Source organism: Amphiprion ocellaris, chromosome 12, assembly GCF_022539595.1.
Source record: "Amphiprion ocellaris isolate individual 3 ecotype Okinawa chromosome 12, ASM2253959v1, whole genome shotgun sequence".
In the NCBI taxonomy this organism is placed as follows: domain Eukaryota; kingdom Metazoa; phylum Chordata; class Actinopteri; family Pomacentridae; genus Amphiprion; species Amphiprion ocellaris.
Window position 1 is genome coordinate 16,152,825 of NC_072777.1, and position 11,326 is coordinate 16,164,150.

The 11,326-nt window shown below is 36.9% G+C and overlaps 1 protein-coding gene across 2 annotated transcripts; it reads right to left on the reverse strand.

Moving 5' to 3' along the window:
- Nucleotides 1–628: 628 nt before the first annotated feature.
- On the reverse strand, nucleotides 629–11,058 carry taf1a (TATA box binding protein (TBP)-associated factor, RNA polymerase I, A). Of its 2 annotated transcripts, XM_055015671.1 has the most exons (12): nucleotides 10,900–11,033; nucleotides 9,543–9,613; nucleotides 8,212–8,405; nucleotides 7,895–8,058; nucleotides 6,926–7,039; nucleotides 6,637–6,832; nucleotides 6,266–6,384; nucleotides 5,584–5,742; nucleotides 5,195–5,261; nucleotides 3,647–3,770; nucleotides 3,382–3,536; nucleotides 629–918 (listed from the first exon to the last, which is right to left on the reverse strand). In XM_055015671.1, exons 3-12 carry the CDS (start codon nucleotides 8,339–8,341, stop codon nucleotides 866–868), a joined length of 1,281 nt encoding a protein of 426 aa, XP_054871646.1. In that variant the 5' UTR covers nucleotides 8,342–8,405; nucleotides 9,543–9,613; nucleotides 10,900–11,033; the 3' UTR covers nucleotides 629–865. The 2 variants fall into 2 exon arrangements, with proteins under 2 accessions (XP_054871646.1, XP_023120152.1); XM_023264384.3 differs by lacking the exon at nucleotides 9,543–9,613 and having other exon boundaries at nucleotides 10,900–11,058.
- Nucleotides 11,059–11,326: the final 268 nt, after the last annotated feature.

The window sequence follows — 11,326 nt, forward strand, 5'->3', positions numbered from 1 at the left end:
ATCATACGCTATTTAGAAAATGATATATTGAGTACTCAAAACATAATGATGTAAAATTAAGGCAATGTAACTGTTAAAAGAGCTGTATCAGAAACATAACAATACATAAAGGTATAATATGCATGAAATCTGTCTCAAAATAATAGGGTAAAGTCTGAACATGTCTGGGCATGTTCTCTGTAAAACATGACCTAATGATAACCTAATGTCCTCTCTAGGGTGTGAGCTAGTGGTGAAATATGATAACCTGATGTCAAGATCTGAACAATAGATTCAGAAAAGTATAGTAGCGTCAGAACGGTCACTCCAACAATACAGTATATCGGTGTGGGAAAATGACCAACTCTCAGCATAAAAGACGATGCACAGCTCAGTATCTTCAGTAATTCTTGTGGTGTTATCACTTCCAAGAAATACTCCTGGATTTTCTGTCAACAATAAATCCTGCTGCCTCTGAATGCTGACTTCTCCTCGTGATTTTTGAAGATCTTTAAAGAAGCTTTTCATACATTTGAACACTGTCAAGTCTTAGACTCTGACCCACGATTTGGGACTCAGTTTACACTTCATCAGTGGTAATATCCTCCAGATATCCACTACAGAAATACAAAGCAAGAGCTCCACATCGTGGATAGCACAAGCTGAAGGAACTATATTTAGGAGTTTGAAAACACATAATGTGCAAGTCAACCTTGCATTCAGAATATTTTAATGAAAGAAAATGAAACTCTGACATAAACTTCATGTAAAAAGTGTATTTATGAAGACGCCTCATCAACATGCCTTGCCTGGGTTTTCATTTGCTTCCCGATGGCATGTCAGCTTCTTTTTGAGCGTTTGAAAAGACAATTTGATATTTTTCCTCTCAAGTCCTTTTTCCATTAGTTACGCAATCAGCAGTGTACTTCAGTGTTTGTTCTGTGAAAAAGAAAAAATAAATTACAAGACATACAATACAGCACTTTCATTTCAGAGCTTTCAGACAAACAATATATATCTAAAACTGTGCCAAAAAAGCCATGAAATACTGTACAAGAATGACATTACATGGACTAGTGGATTTCACTATTTACAATTAAAATATAATAACAATATTTTCACACTGTCACACACCACTGTCTCAGTAGCTTAACTGTTTGAGTAGGCAACCCATGACTGAAAGCTACTAGTCCCTGCAGCAAGCATGGATCTATTTTGACCCATGGCAAGAAATGCTGCATGTCAGCCTCCCTCTGTTCTGCCTTGTCTTTCCTCAATTACATTCCTATAAAGCAGTGGTTCTTAACCTGGGTTCGATCGAACCCTAGGGGTTCGGTGAGTCAGTCTCAGGGGTTCGACGGAGGTCAAGAGACACACCCGACTCATATGATCCGTGATGACATGCCCCGCATGGCCATCACTGGCTGCAGGTGATCATGCTACATTGCTTGGCCAATCTGTGCTGCAAGGAATTTGGTGCGCTCAGTAGTCAACTTGTGACTGTCGTGATGGTACGTCGTGTAACTTCTTTCTTAATATTTTAATCCATACTAACTATGTTGAGCAAAAAAAGAAAGTGGTCGAACGAATATGTACAACATGGATTCACATGTATGGGAGTCAGCGTCCTATCTGCATGATTTGCAATGCCAAGTTAAACAATTCTAGTCTAGCACCGGCAAAACTAAAGGAACACTTCCTTAAGCTGGAAGATGGAGATGGGAAATACAAGAACACAAGTGATGTTAATGCACGGTTCATTTTGTGCACCAGTAAAACATAACTATGTCTTGAATTTGAAAAAAATCAAATTTTATTTTTCAATAAAGAAGGGTTCGGTTAATGTGCATATGAAAGTGGTGGGGTTCAGTACCTCCAACAAGGTTAAGAACCACTGCTATAAAGGCTCAAAATAATCTAAAAATAAATACACAAATAAATAAATAACAATAAACACAAATTCCTACATTCTTAAGTTGCCCTGAAGAACATAAATTAGTTACTTGAGGTTGACAAAAAATTATGTAGTAAAACACAATCGATACTACCATTAGTTGTCAAAAGAAACTTAGTTAAGAAAAGACTAATTTAAAATTTTGACATTCAGCGTTTAATAGCAGTAAATAAACATGTTATAAATGGTTTATAAGACTATTTTGAAAAATGTGACGTACAGTATTTATAAACAATCATAGCTTTTCCTGTTATATTTTACATTATAACAGTTGTAGAGCATAATAGCAGCCTCCGCTGGTGTTCTGATTATTTACTGAAAAAAATACACAAAAAAAGTTTGGGGTCACTTAGAAATGTCCTTATTTTTGAAAGAAAAGCAGTTTTGTCAATGACTATAACATTAAATTACTCAGAAATACAGTATCCAGCAACCATCACTCTTGTGTTCTAATGGTACATTGTGCTAGCTAATGATGTTGAAAGGCTAACCGATGATTAGAAAACCCTTGTGCAATTATGTTAGCACACTAACAAAAGTGTGAGATTTCATGGAAAACATGAAATTGTCTGGGTGACCATCAACTTTTGAATGGTAGTGTATATAATCTAATGATAGTACAATAAGTAAATAATTCAATATTGCCGTAAGTATTTAATCCTGTGCAGACCAGCTATGTGGGATTCTACAACATCTCTTCAACCTTTGCCATAACCAAGAGAATGCTCCAGTGCTGTGAAATACATCCTTTATTGTTCCGGTACCAAAGATGTCTTCTCCATCTGCCCTCACTGATTACAGACTGGTTGTCGGACATCTTATATCATGGAAGTCCTGGACGGTACACGGTAGTGTATTTCTACTACATACTATGTTATAGTCTGCTTTCAAAAGGCATAGAATTGAGTGTTTATATACTGATCATAAACATTGATTGGGAGCCTTGAAAGTACAAGCAGGTTTCCTTTAACACAAAAGTTCAAAACTTCCATCTCGAACCAGAATGTCATGTTTGTTCAAAAGGTAATTTACATATGTACAATGTTTCTAAGTTACGGTGTTGCTGAACAGCCAGAAAATGGTTCTTCATGTTAATCTTTGACCTTTATATTCAATTCAATCTTTTATTGTCATTGTCAATAAAACAACGAAATTTTGTTCAGAGCATTCATACACTGCATAGCATTAATATAAAGTGCAAAGATGGTGCAAGTCCCTTCTCCCAGTCCCATATATAAAATGTCACTTTACAATTTTCTCCTATTAGATATTTGGGTGAAATGTTGTTTTAATTAGCATATGAATTCTAGTATTATGGCCAAAAGCAAGTTGTTTGAGGTCACTGGCTTTGACCTTTAACCAACAAATTCTAATCAGTTCATCCTTGGGTCCAAATGCTGGCCAAGGCTGTTTCCGGAATGGAGGCATGAAAATAGACACCTACTTACTTGGACAAAGAACTTTTTCAAGTGACGCTTTCACTTTCCAAAGCTCAGGGTTCTCCTCAAGATCTTTGCTGGCATGGAAGCTTGTGAAGTGCAGCGCAGGCCACCAGTCTTTTCTTAGAGCCATCTTTTCACAGACAAAATTCTCCCAGTCTTCTCTGTTTTAAACATAAATAAGCGACAGGCTTCAACATAAGGCAGCGATGAACAGAAACAGCAGTTTGTTAAAAGTTAAATTAAAAAAACATTTCAAATTTTCTGTATTTACTGTATTTCCAGTCTCTGAATAACAGCCTTTAAACACTTCCAAACGTCCATATTGGTCCTCCAGCAGGTGAAGTCCAGCATGTCCAGAATGATACCTAAAGCTTTCTGGATGTCTGCTTCGTTCTCTAAAAAAAGCAAAGAAAAGATGAAAGGCTTATTTGGAGATATGGCTAGAACAACAGAGAATATATATTAATTTTGTCAATATATACATTGCCTGTCATAAAGAAGAAAGTCGCTATCTGAATTTAACTAAGCAAATAGGTAAGAGCCTTCCATTGGATAATTACTGGTGGTGATGAATATGTTTCAGTTGCAGCAGCTTATTTAACCCTAGCTGATGCAGTGAGTAGCTTCTCATTTCTTAAACAACCATGTTGGAAGACATCCTGTGGTCATTGAAAGGATGTTAATTTGTTTCAAAAGGGTCAAATTATTGGCCTGCATCAAGAAAAGAAAACAATTAAGGAGATTTCTGAAACTACTAAAATCGGGTTAAGAACCATCCAACGCATCATTAAAATCTGGAAGGATAGTGGTGAACCATCATCTTCGAGAAACAAATCTGGTCGGAGCAAACTCTTGGATGATTGTGATTGGAGATCACTTAAACGTTTGGTGAAATCATAAAATAAGAAATCAACAGTAGAACTCACGGCTGTGTTTAACAGTGAAAGTAAGACCATTTCCACACTTGCAAACTGAAGGGAACTCAAAGGACTGGGACTAAACAGCCGTGCAGCTCTAAGAAAACCACTTTTTCAGTGAGGCTCGTCAGAAAAAAAGGCTTCAATTTGCTATGGAGCATAAAGATTGGACTCTGAAGCAATGAAGAAGGTCATGTGGTCTGATGAGTTCAGATTTATCCTGTTCCAAAGTGATGGGCACATCAGGGTAAGAAGAGAGGCGGATGAAGTGATGCACTCATCATGCCTAGTTCCTACAAGCCTGTGGGGGTCAGGGTTATGATCTGGGGTTGGTCAGGTTCAGCAACATTATGTTCCCAAAGAATGAGGTCATCTGACTACCTGAATATACTGAATGACCAGGTCTTTCCATCAATGGAGTTTTTCTTCCCTGATGACATGGGCATGTTTCAAGATGACGATGCCAGGATTCATGGGGTTCACATTGTAAATGAGTGGATCAGGGAGCATGAGACGTCATTTTCACACATGGATTGTTCTCCACAGAGTCCAGACCTCAGCTCCATTGAGAATCTTTGGGATGTGCTGGAGAAGACTTTGTGCAGCGGTCCGACTCTCCCATCATCAATATAAGATCTTGGCAGAAAATTAATCCAACTCTGAGCAGAAATAAAAGCTGCAACATTGCAGAAGCTTATCGAAATAATGCCACAGTGAATGTGCGCCATACTCAAAGCTAAAGGCAGTCCAACAAAATATCAGAGTGTGCGACTCATTTTTTTGACAGGCAGTGTCTTATTATTAATCAATTTTAATTCTACCATCATTAAGCATGCAGCAATGCGAAACTTTCTTTTTTTGCAAAATGGAAGATATTTAATGCAGGATTAAAGCTGTTTTACCTGAGTTAAGCAGAAGAGTACTGTAGTCCAACATCAACTCATGGCTTGGGACCAATATATGCAGAACCTAGAACATTAAGTGAAGTTTTAAGAGGGCAGATACAGCAGGTATTTCACGGCGTGTTTTTGCATTTAGCTGTAAATCCATTACCAGTCAAGTATAATTTGTACTTATTAATAAAATCTCCTAATTGCTATGGCATTTTACATGGCTCATTGCAATGCCATATCTCTTTAGGATAAGGAACACATACAACTATAATATTAAATCAGTTAAATATAAACTAAATGTCCTAAATACAGTTTAATGTGTCAGTTATATCACATTTTGAAAGCAATAACCCAACACTAGACTGAATGACTATTGCTCAATTATTATGCAGTTATACCTTCAACACTCTCATCAAGTTCTTCTCTGAAGCATCATGCCGCTTTAAGTACCGGTACAGATAGGCATGTGCATTGGGATTGGGTGGAAAATTGTTGTTATATGCGTAGTCATTCAGAATTTTAAGAGCCTCCTCGTGGTCATCATAGAGCTCCAGCATCTACCAAAATAAAAAAAAAAAAAAACAGTTAAGCTGCAATAAATAAAACAAGAGGGCTATATCTGAGAACACAAAAGATGAAAAGGTTATTTCTTGATGCAAATGCATGAAACAAAGGCTGGCGATATCAAAATGTATGACAAGTGTGCTTATTTTACACTAACTATTGATTATCTTCAAGTAGTCTGCCGATTACTTTCTCAGTTTATCAACTGTCAACACGATATAAGAAAATCAGTTCTCAGAAGTTCCCAGAACCCAACGTAATTTCTTCAAATGTCCTATTTCATCAGACTAATAATTCCAGAGCCAGAGATACTATGTTCACTATGAAAAAAACTACTTAAGCAAAATATATTTACATTTTCAGAATTGACATTTCTGCTTTAAAATGACTTCAGTCAGTAATTCATTATCCAAATATGTTGGATAATAGGTAATCAACTACCAGATAACCAATCTAAATGTTGCAGCTGTAAATATAAGTTTCTCTCATCAAAGTGTTAAAAAAAATTGTGCTTACATCAATGTAACTCAGTATGAAGGAATCCCAGACACCAGGACTTTTCAAAATCTCCTTTAGATTGAGAGAAGCCTGTCTGAAGTTGTTATGCATGCCTTGGTTGTCAGAGTCAAAATAATCTAAAGAGAGGTAGGAATAAATTACATAATGTACAGTTTACATGTGATTTGAAATGAATGATATACAGTTTTTATAACGTTGTGACTGTACACGTTTTTCAAAAGCCGCTTTGAAGTTATTGTTATGCATGCAGTTACTGTATCTGACCAGTAGGTGGGAGTGTGATATCACACAAGCACTTGCGGCTGCCTGTCAAACTAAGAGAAGTAAATAATTGACGCACTGGGGTGGTAAACTGTGTATCGCCTTACTATTGGAGTTTGAAAACCTTTTGTCACACCAGATGACATAATCCAGCAAGCTCCTGTATGCCTGGATCAGTTTTGCCCTCTGATGCTGAGCTGCTGACTCCTTCCCATGTCTCCAGCTCTCAGCTGAAGACAGTTGCCACTTCGCATCTTCAGCCTGACCATGTAGCAGCAGGTGGAAAGAATGTTCCAGACAAATCTTGAAACATACAAAAAGAACAAGCCTAATAAAAAAAGTAAATCAACATAAAAACTGTGCCTTGTAGTCAGTTTTTTTATGTAGCAAACATACCATTAAATGATGTCTGATGCCAGAATGTTTCATTCGTTCACAGATGTTGTTGTAATCTTCCATTGTTGAGTTGGGATGATGATGAAGGATATTAATGGAGATTCTCCAAAGAAGCTGGAGAGGGAATTACAAAGAGCGTTATTACCTTAGAACGGTACATAAAAGTTGCAAACAACGTATTCTTAAATTGTTACCGTAAGTCACTTTTTTGTATTTTAAACCACTCTGTAGCTTTATTGTTGAAAAATTCTTTGTAAATTAAGCTTATTACCCCATCAAGGAACGCAGCGGAGTAATGTGACAATCAGCATACCTTCGTCTGTTTGTGCACAACATTACTTAAAAACGGATTAATGGATTTGGATGAAATTTTCAGGGAAGGTCAGAAATGACACAAGGACCAAGTGATTCGATTTTGGCAGTGATGCAGCTTATAGTCTGGAACCTTGGATTTGTTAAAGATTTCTGTATTATTGTGAGATGGAGGCACAGCGTCACTGTAACTATGACTACAAGCAAACACTACGTCAGCTGCCTGCTGATGATCACATGATTGCGATCCTATTACAAATCGACCATTGCGGACTTATCAGGACTTATCCATTGGAAATGATACAAGGAACAATTGATTAAGTTGTGGGGGTGTTTCCGAGTCCCATCAATTCCCATCGCCCGCTACATATTTAGGCCACGTGTTTCGGTATCCATACATAACATACACATGCATAACACACAGCTGTGCACAGCGCAAGGTCTTTTTTTATTAAAGATTTCATCCATTGGAAATGATACAAAGCCTTAGCAGCCTTGCCAGAATACTGTGCTCTCTGAGTGCTTTTATTGTTATGGTGGCACTGTTTTACAGCCAGGAAAGAAAAGTCCTCATACTGTTGGGTATGATTATGTGCATTCTACCCATTTGACTGAGCACTGGATGTATGACAAAATATACAACAAAAATCAACCAACCTCTTTATTTTGCTGTGCTAGAGGAAGACATGTGTCCTCTAGTAATTGGGGGTAGCATGCCATATATTCTGCTGCCTCCTGCCATCTATGATGCAGTATCGCTTCTCTGATCTGCTCCAGACAGATTCTGGTACTCCGGTGAAACCCAGTTTCACGTGGTGTCTCTAAAGATAAAAGTTTGCATGCATTTTGACAATCATTTATTCGTGTATATATATATATATATATATATATATATATATATATATATATATATATATATATATATATAAAAAGAAAACAAGGGTGGTCTAATATTTTTTTCCAGTATTACTCACCTAGACACATGGTGGGATTAACATTGGGGTGCTTTACATTTGTCCCTCCTTTTGAAGAGTTGTCAACTGAGAAATCACTGAAATCTTCTACAGGTTCATAAGGCCCAAGCTCTCTATCCAAGTCATCCATAATCAGCACACAAAATCCACTGAGCTGCTCATCAACTGCTATTTACTGCTTTACGAAGCATGCCCTAGAGGAAGAAAAAAGCTTGTGTTTAGCCTGCAGTTACCTAATAACATAATAGGTATCTTCTGGCAATCACCACTCAAGCAACTAGTGCATTAATAACCATTTAACAAAGGTTTTCCTTTCATATTAATAAAGACTGTAATTTGGTGTATTAACTCCATTTGTTTACTTGTTCTATGCTTTCATTTCAGAGAACAATCAGACATTAACATGCATAATTTCCAATAAAAAACTGGGAAAATGGGGTGTTCTAAAACTTTTGACTGGTAGTGTGGTCCTGGACAAAAACTTAAGGCACTTTAGAATATTTTCCATCAAGAAGCACCATTAAGGAGGCATGTGATTAGTTTCAGATTTATTCTGACCAGCAAGCGGTAAATACCTATAAAAAAAATAACTATCTTGAATCATTACAACAAAAAGCAGCTCAACATGATGAAATCAGTCCGGGATCCCATGAGGAAACAAAAGCAACCCAGTCTGAATTCATACAATTGTGACAATTTCTTCCAGATCTCTGAAACAACTTGCTTTTACACACGTGAACAAAATTGTTGGTACCCCTCGGTTAATGAAAGAAAACCCACAATGGTCACAGAAATAACTTGAATCTGACCAAAGTAATAAGAAAATAAAAAAATCTATGAAAATGAAGCAATGAAAATCAGACATTGCTTTTGAACCGTGGTTCAACAGAATTATTTTGAAAAATAAACTCATGAAACAGGCCTGGACAAAAATGATGGTACCCCTAGAACCCCTGGTACCCCAGGAGGAAAATTGATGACAAATGGAAGAGACGGATAATACGAATGGTAACAAAAGAGCCGAGAACAACATCTGAAGACATTAAAGATGAACTCCAAGGTCAAGGTACATCAGTGTCAGATCGCACCATCTGTCGTTTGAGTCAAAGTGGACTTCATGGGAGACGACCAAGGAGGACACCACTATTGACAACAAATCATAAAAAAGCCAGACTGGAATCTGTCAAACTGCATGTTGACAAGCCACAAAGCTTCTGGGAGAATGTCCTATAGACAGACCAGACAAAACTGGAACTTTTTGGGAAGGCACATCAGCTCTATGTTCACAGACGCAAAAATGAAGCATATCAAGAAAAGAACACTGTCCCTACTGTGAAACATGGAGGAGGCTCTGTTATGTTCTGGGGCTGCTTTGCTGCATCTGGCACAGGGTGTCTTGAATCTGTGCAGGGTACAATGAAATCTCATGACTATCAAGGTATTCTAGAGAGAAATGTGCTGCCCAGTGTCAGAAAGCTTGGTCTGTCGCAGGTCATGGGTCTTGCAACAGGATCATGACACAAAACACACAGCTAAAAGCAGCCAAGAATGGCTAAGAGGAAAACACTGGACTATTCTGAAGTGGCCTTCTATGAGCCCTGATCTAAATCCTATTGAACATCTGTGGAAGGAGCTGAAACATGCCGTCTGGAGGAGGCACCCTTCAAACCTGAGACAACTGGCCAAAATATCTGCTGAGAGGTGCAGAAGTCTCATTGACAGTTACAGAAAACATTTGATTGCAGTGGTTGCTTCAAAAGGTTGTGCAACAAAATATTCAGTTAAGGGTACCATCATTTTTGTCCGGGCCTGTTTCATGAGTTCATTTTTTTTTAAATAATTCTGTTGAACCACGGTTCAAAAGCAATGTCTGATTTTCATTGGTTAATTTTCATAGAATTTTTATTTATTATTACTTTTGTCAGATTCAAATTATTTCTGTGACCATTGTGGGTTTTTCTTTCATCAACCAAGAAGTACCAACAATTTTGTCCATGTGTGTAAGGCAAATGGTGGTCACCCATTCAGTTTTTTTTCCAGTGTATTGTACTCCCTATAAAGTTAACTGATGAATGAAAATTATTCTGTATTTCATTCCTCTTTCAGGTATATTTTAATACTTATACTTGTTTGTTTTTTTTATTTATATATATATATATATATATATATATATGTATATATATATATATATATATATATATATATATATATATATATATATATATATATATATATATATAAATCTATATATCTATATATCTATATATATAAAAATCAAAAGCAGGATACCCAAAAGGCAAAAACAATAGCAGAAAGCCAAAAAATAAGGTCAAACCATGCAAGGCAAATTAAGGTGATATTAATATAGAGTCGAGATATGCATACACATAGCCCAAAGCTTTACTTACTGTATGGAAAAGTATTGTGCTTTACAAGGAAAAATAAAAATAAAACACACGCTCGTGCAACTCGGTGGTAAAGAGAAAGGAATAGGTCAGCTAACCAGCTAACTAACCAAAACTCAGTTGTAAAAAGAGAGTTTTGGTGCTAATTCACTAGCTAAGGAGTGAATAAATATACACAAACAAAGCAACACTTGTATCAGCTGTATCAAGGTGAGATATTTCTAATTTAAATAGGGCATGCTTCTTCTCCTGTGAAACAAAGTGAGCTCAGGTCCTAACTTACCTTCCAGCAGTAAAGCTTGCGCACATGTTGCTAATGGAAACCGACAGTGTGCCGATGCTAAATTAGCAGCTAACCTGTATAAGCGAGCAAACTTTAAAGTAACTAGCTTGGCACTTCTTCTTCTGCCTCGTATTCTTCTGTTCCTTCCTCCTTTGCTGCTGCAGTTCTTCGTCATCATCCATTTGGTGCATTACCGCCCCCAACTGGTGTGGAGTGTGGTTAGGAATGTATTGACAACATATAAAAAAAAAAAGAGTATATCCTGTTAATCAAATTAGGCAGCTCATACTGAAATCTGATCTGATAACACTAATTTCTTGTGTTCTTTTTGTAGAAGTTTTTTGTATAAGTGTAACTTAATTGAATTAATTTAATGTAATGTCAATATGTGCTGATACCCATCAAAATGCTACTCATTACCATAAAA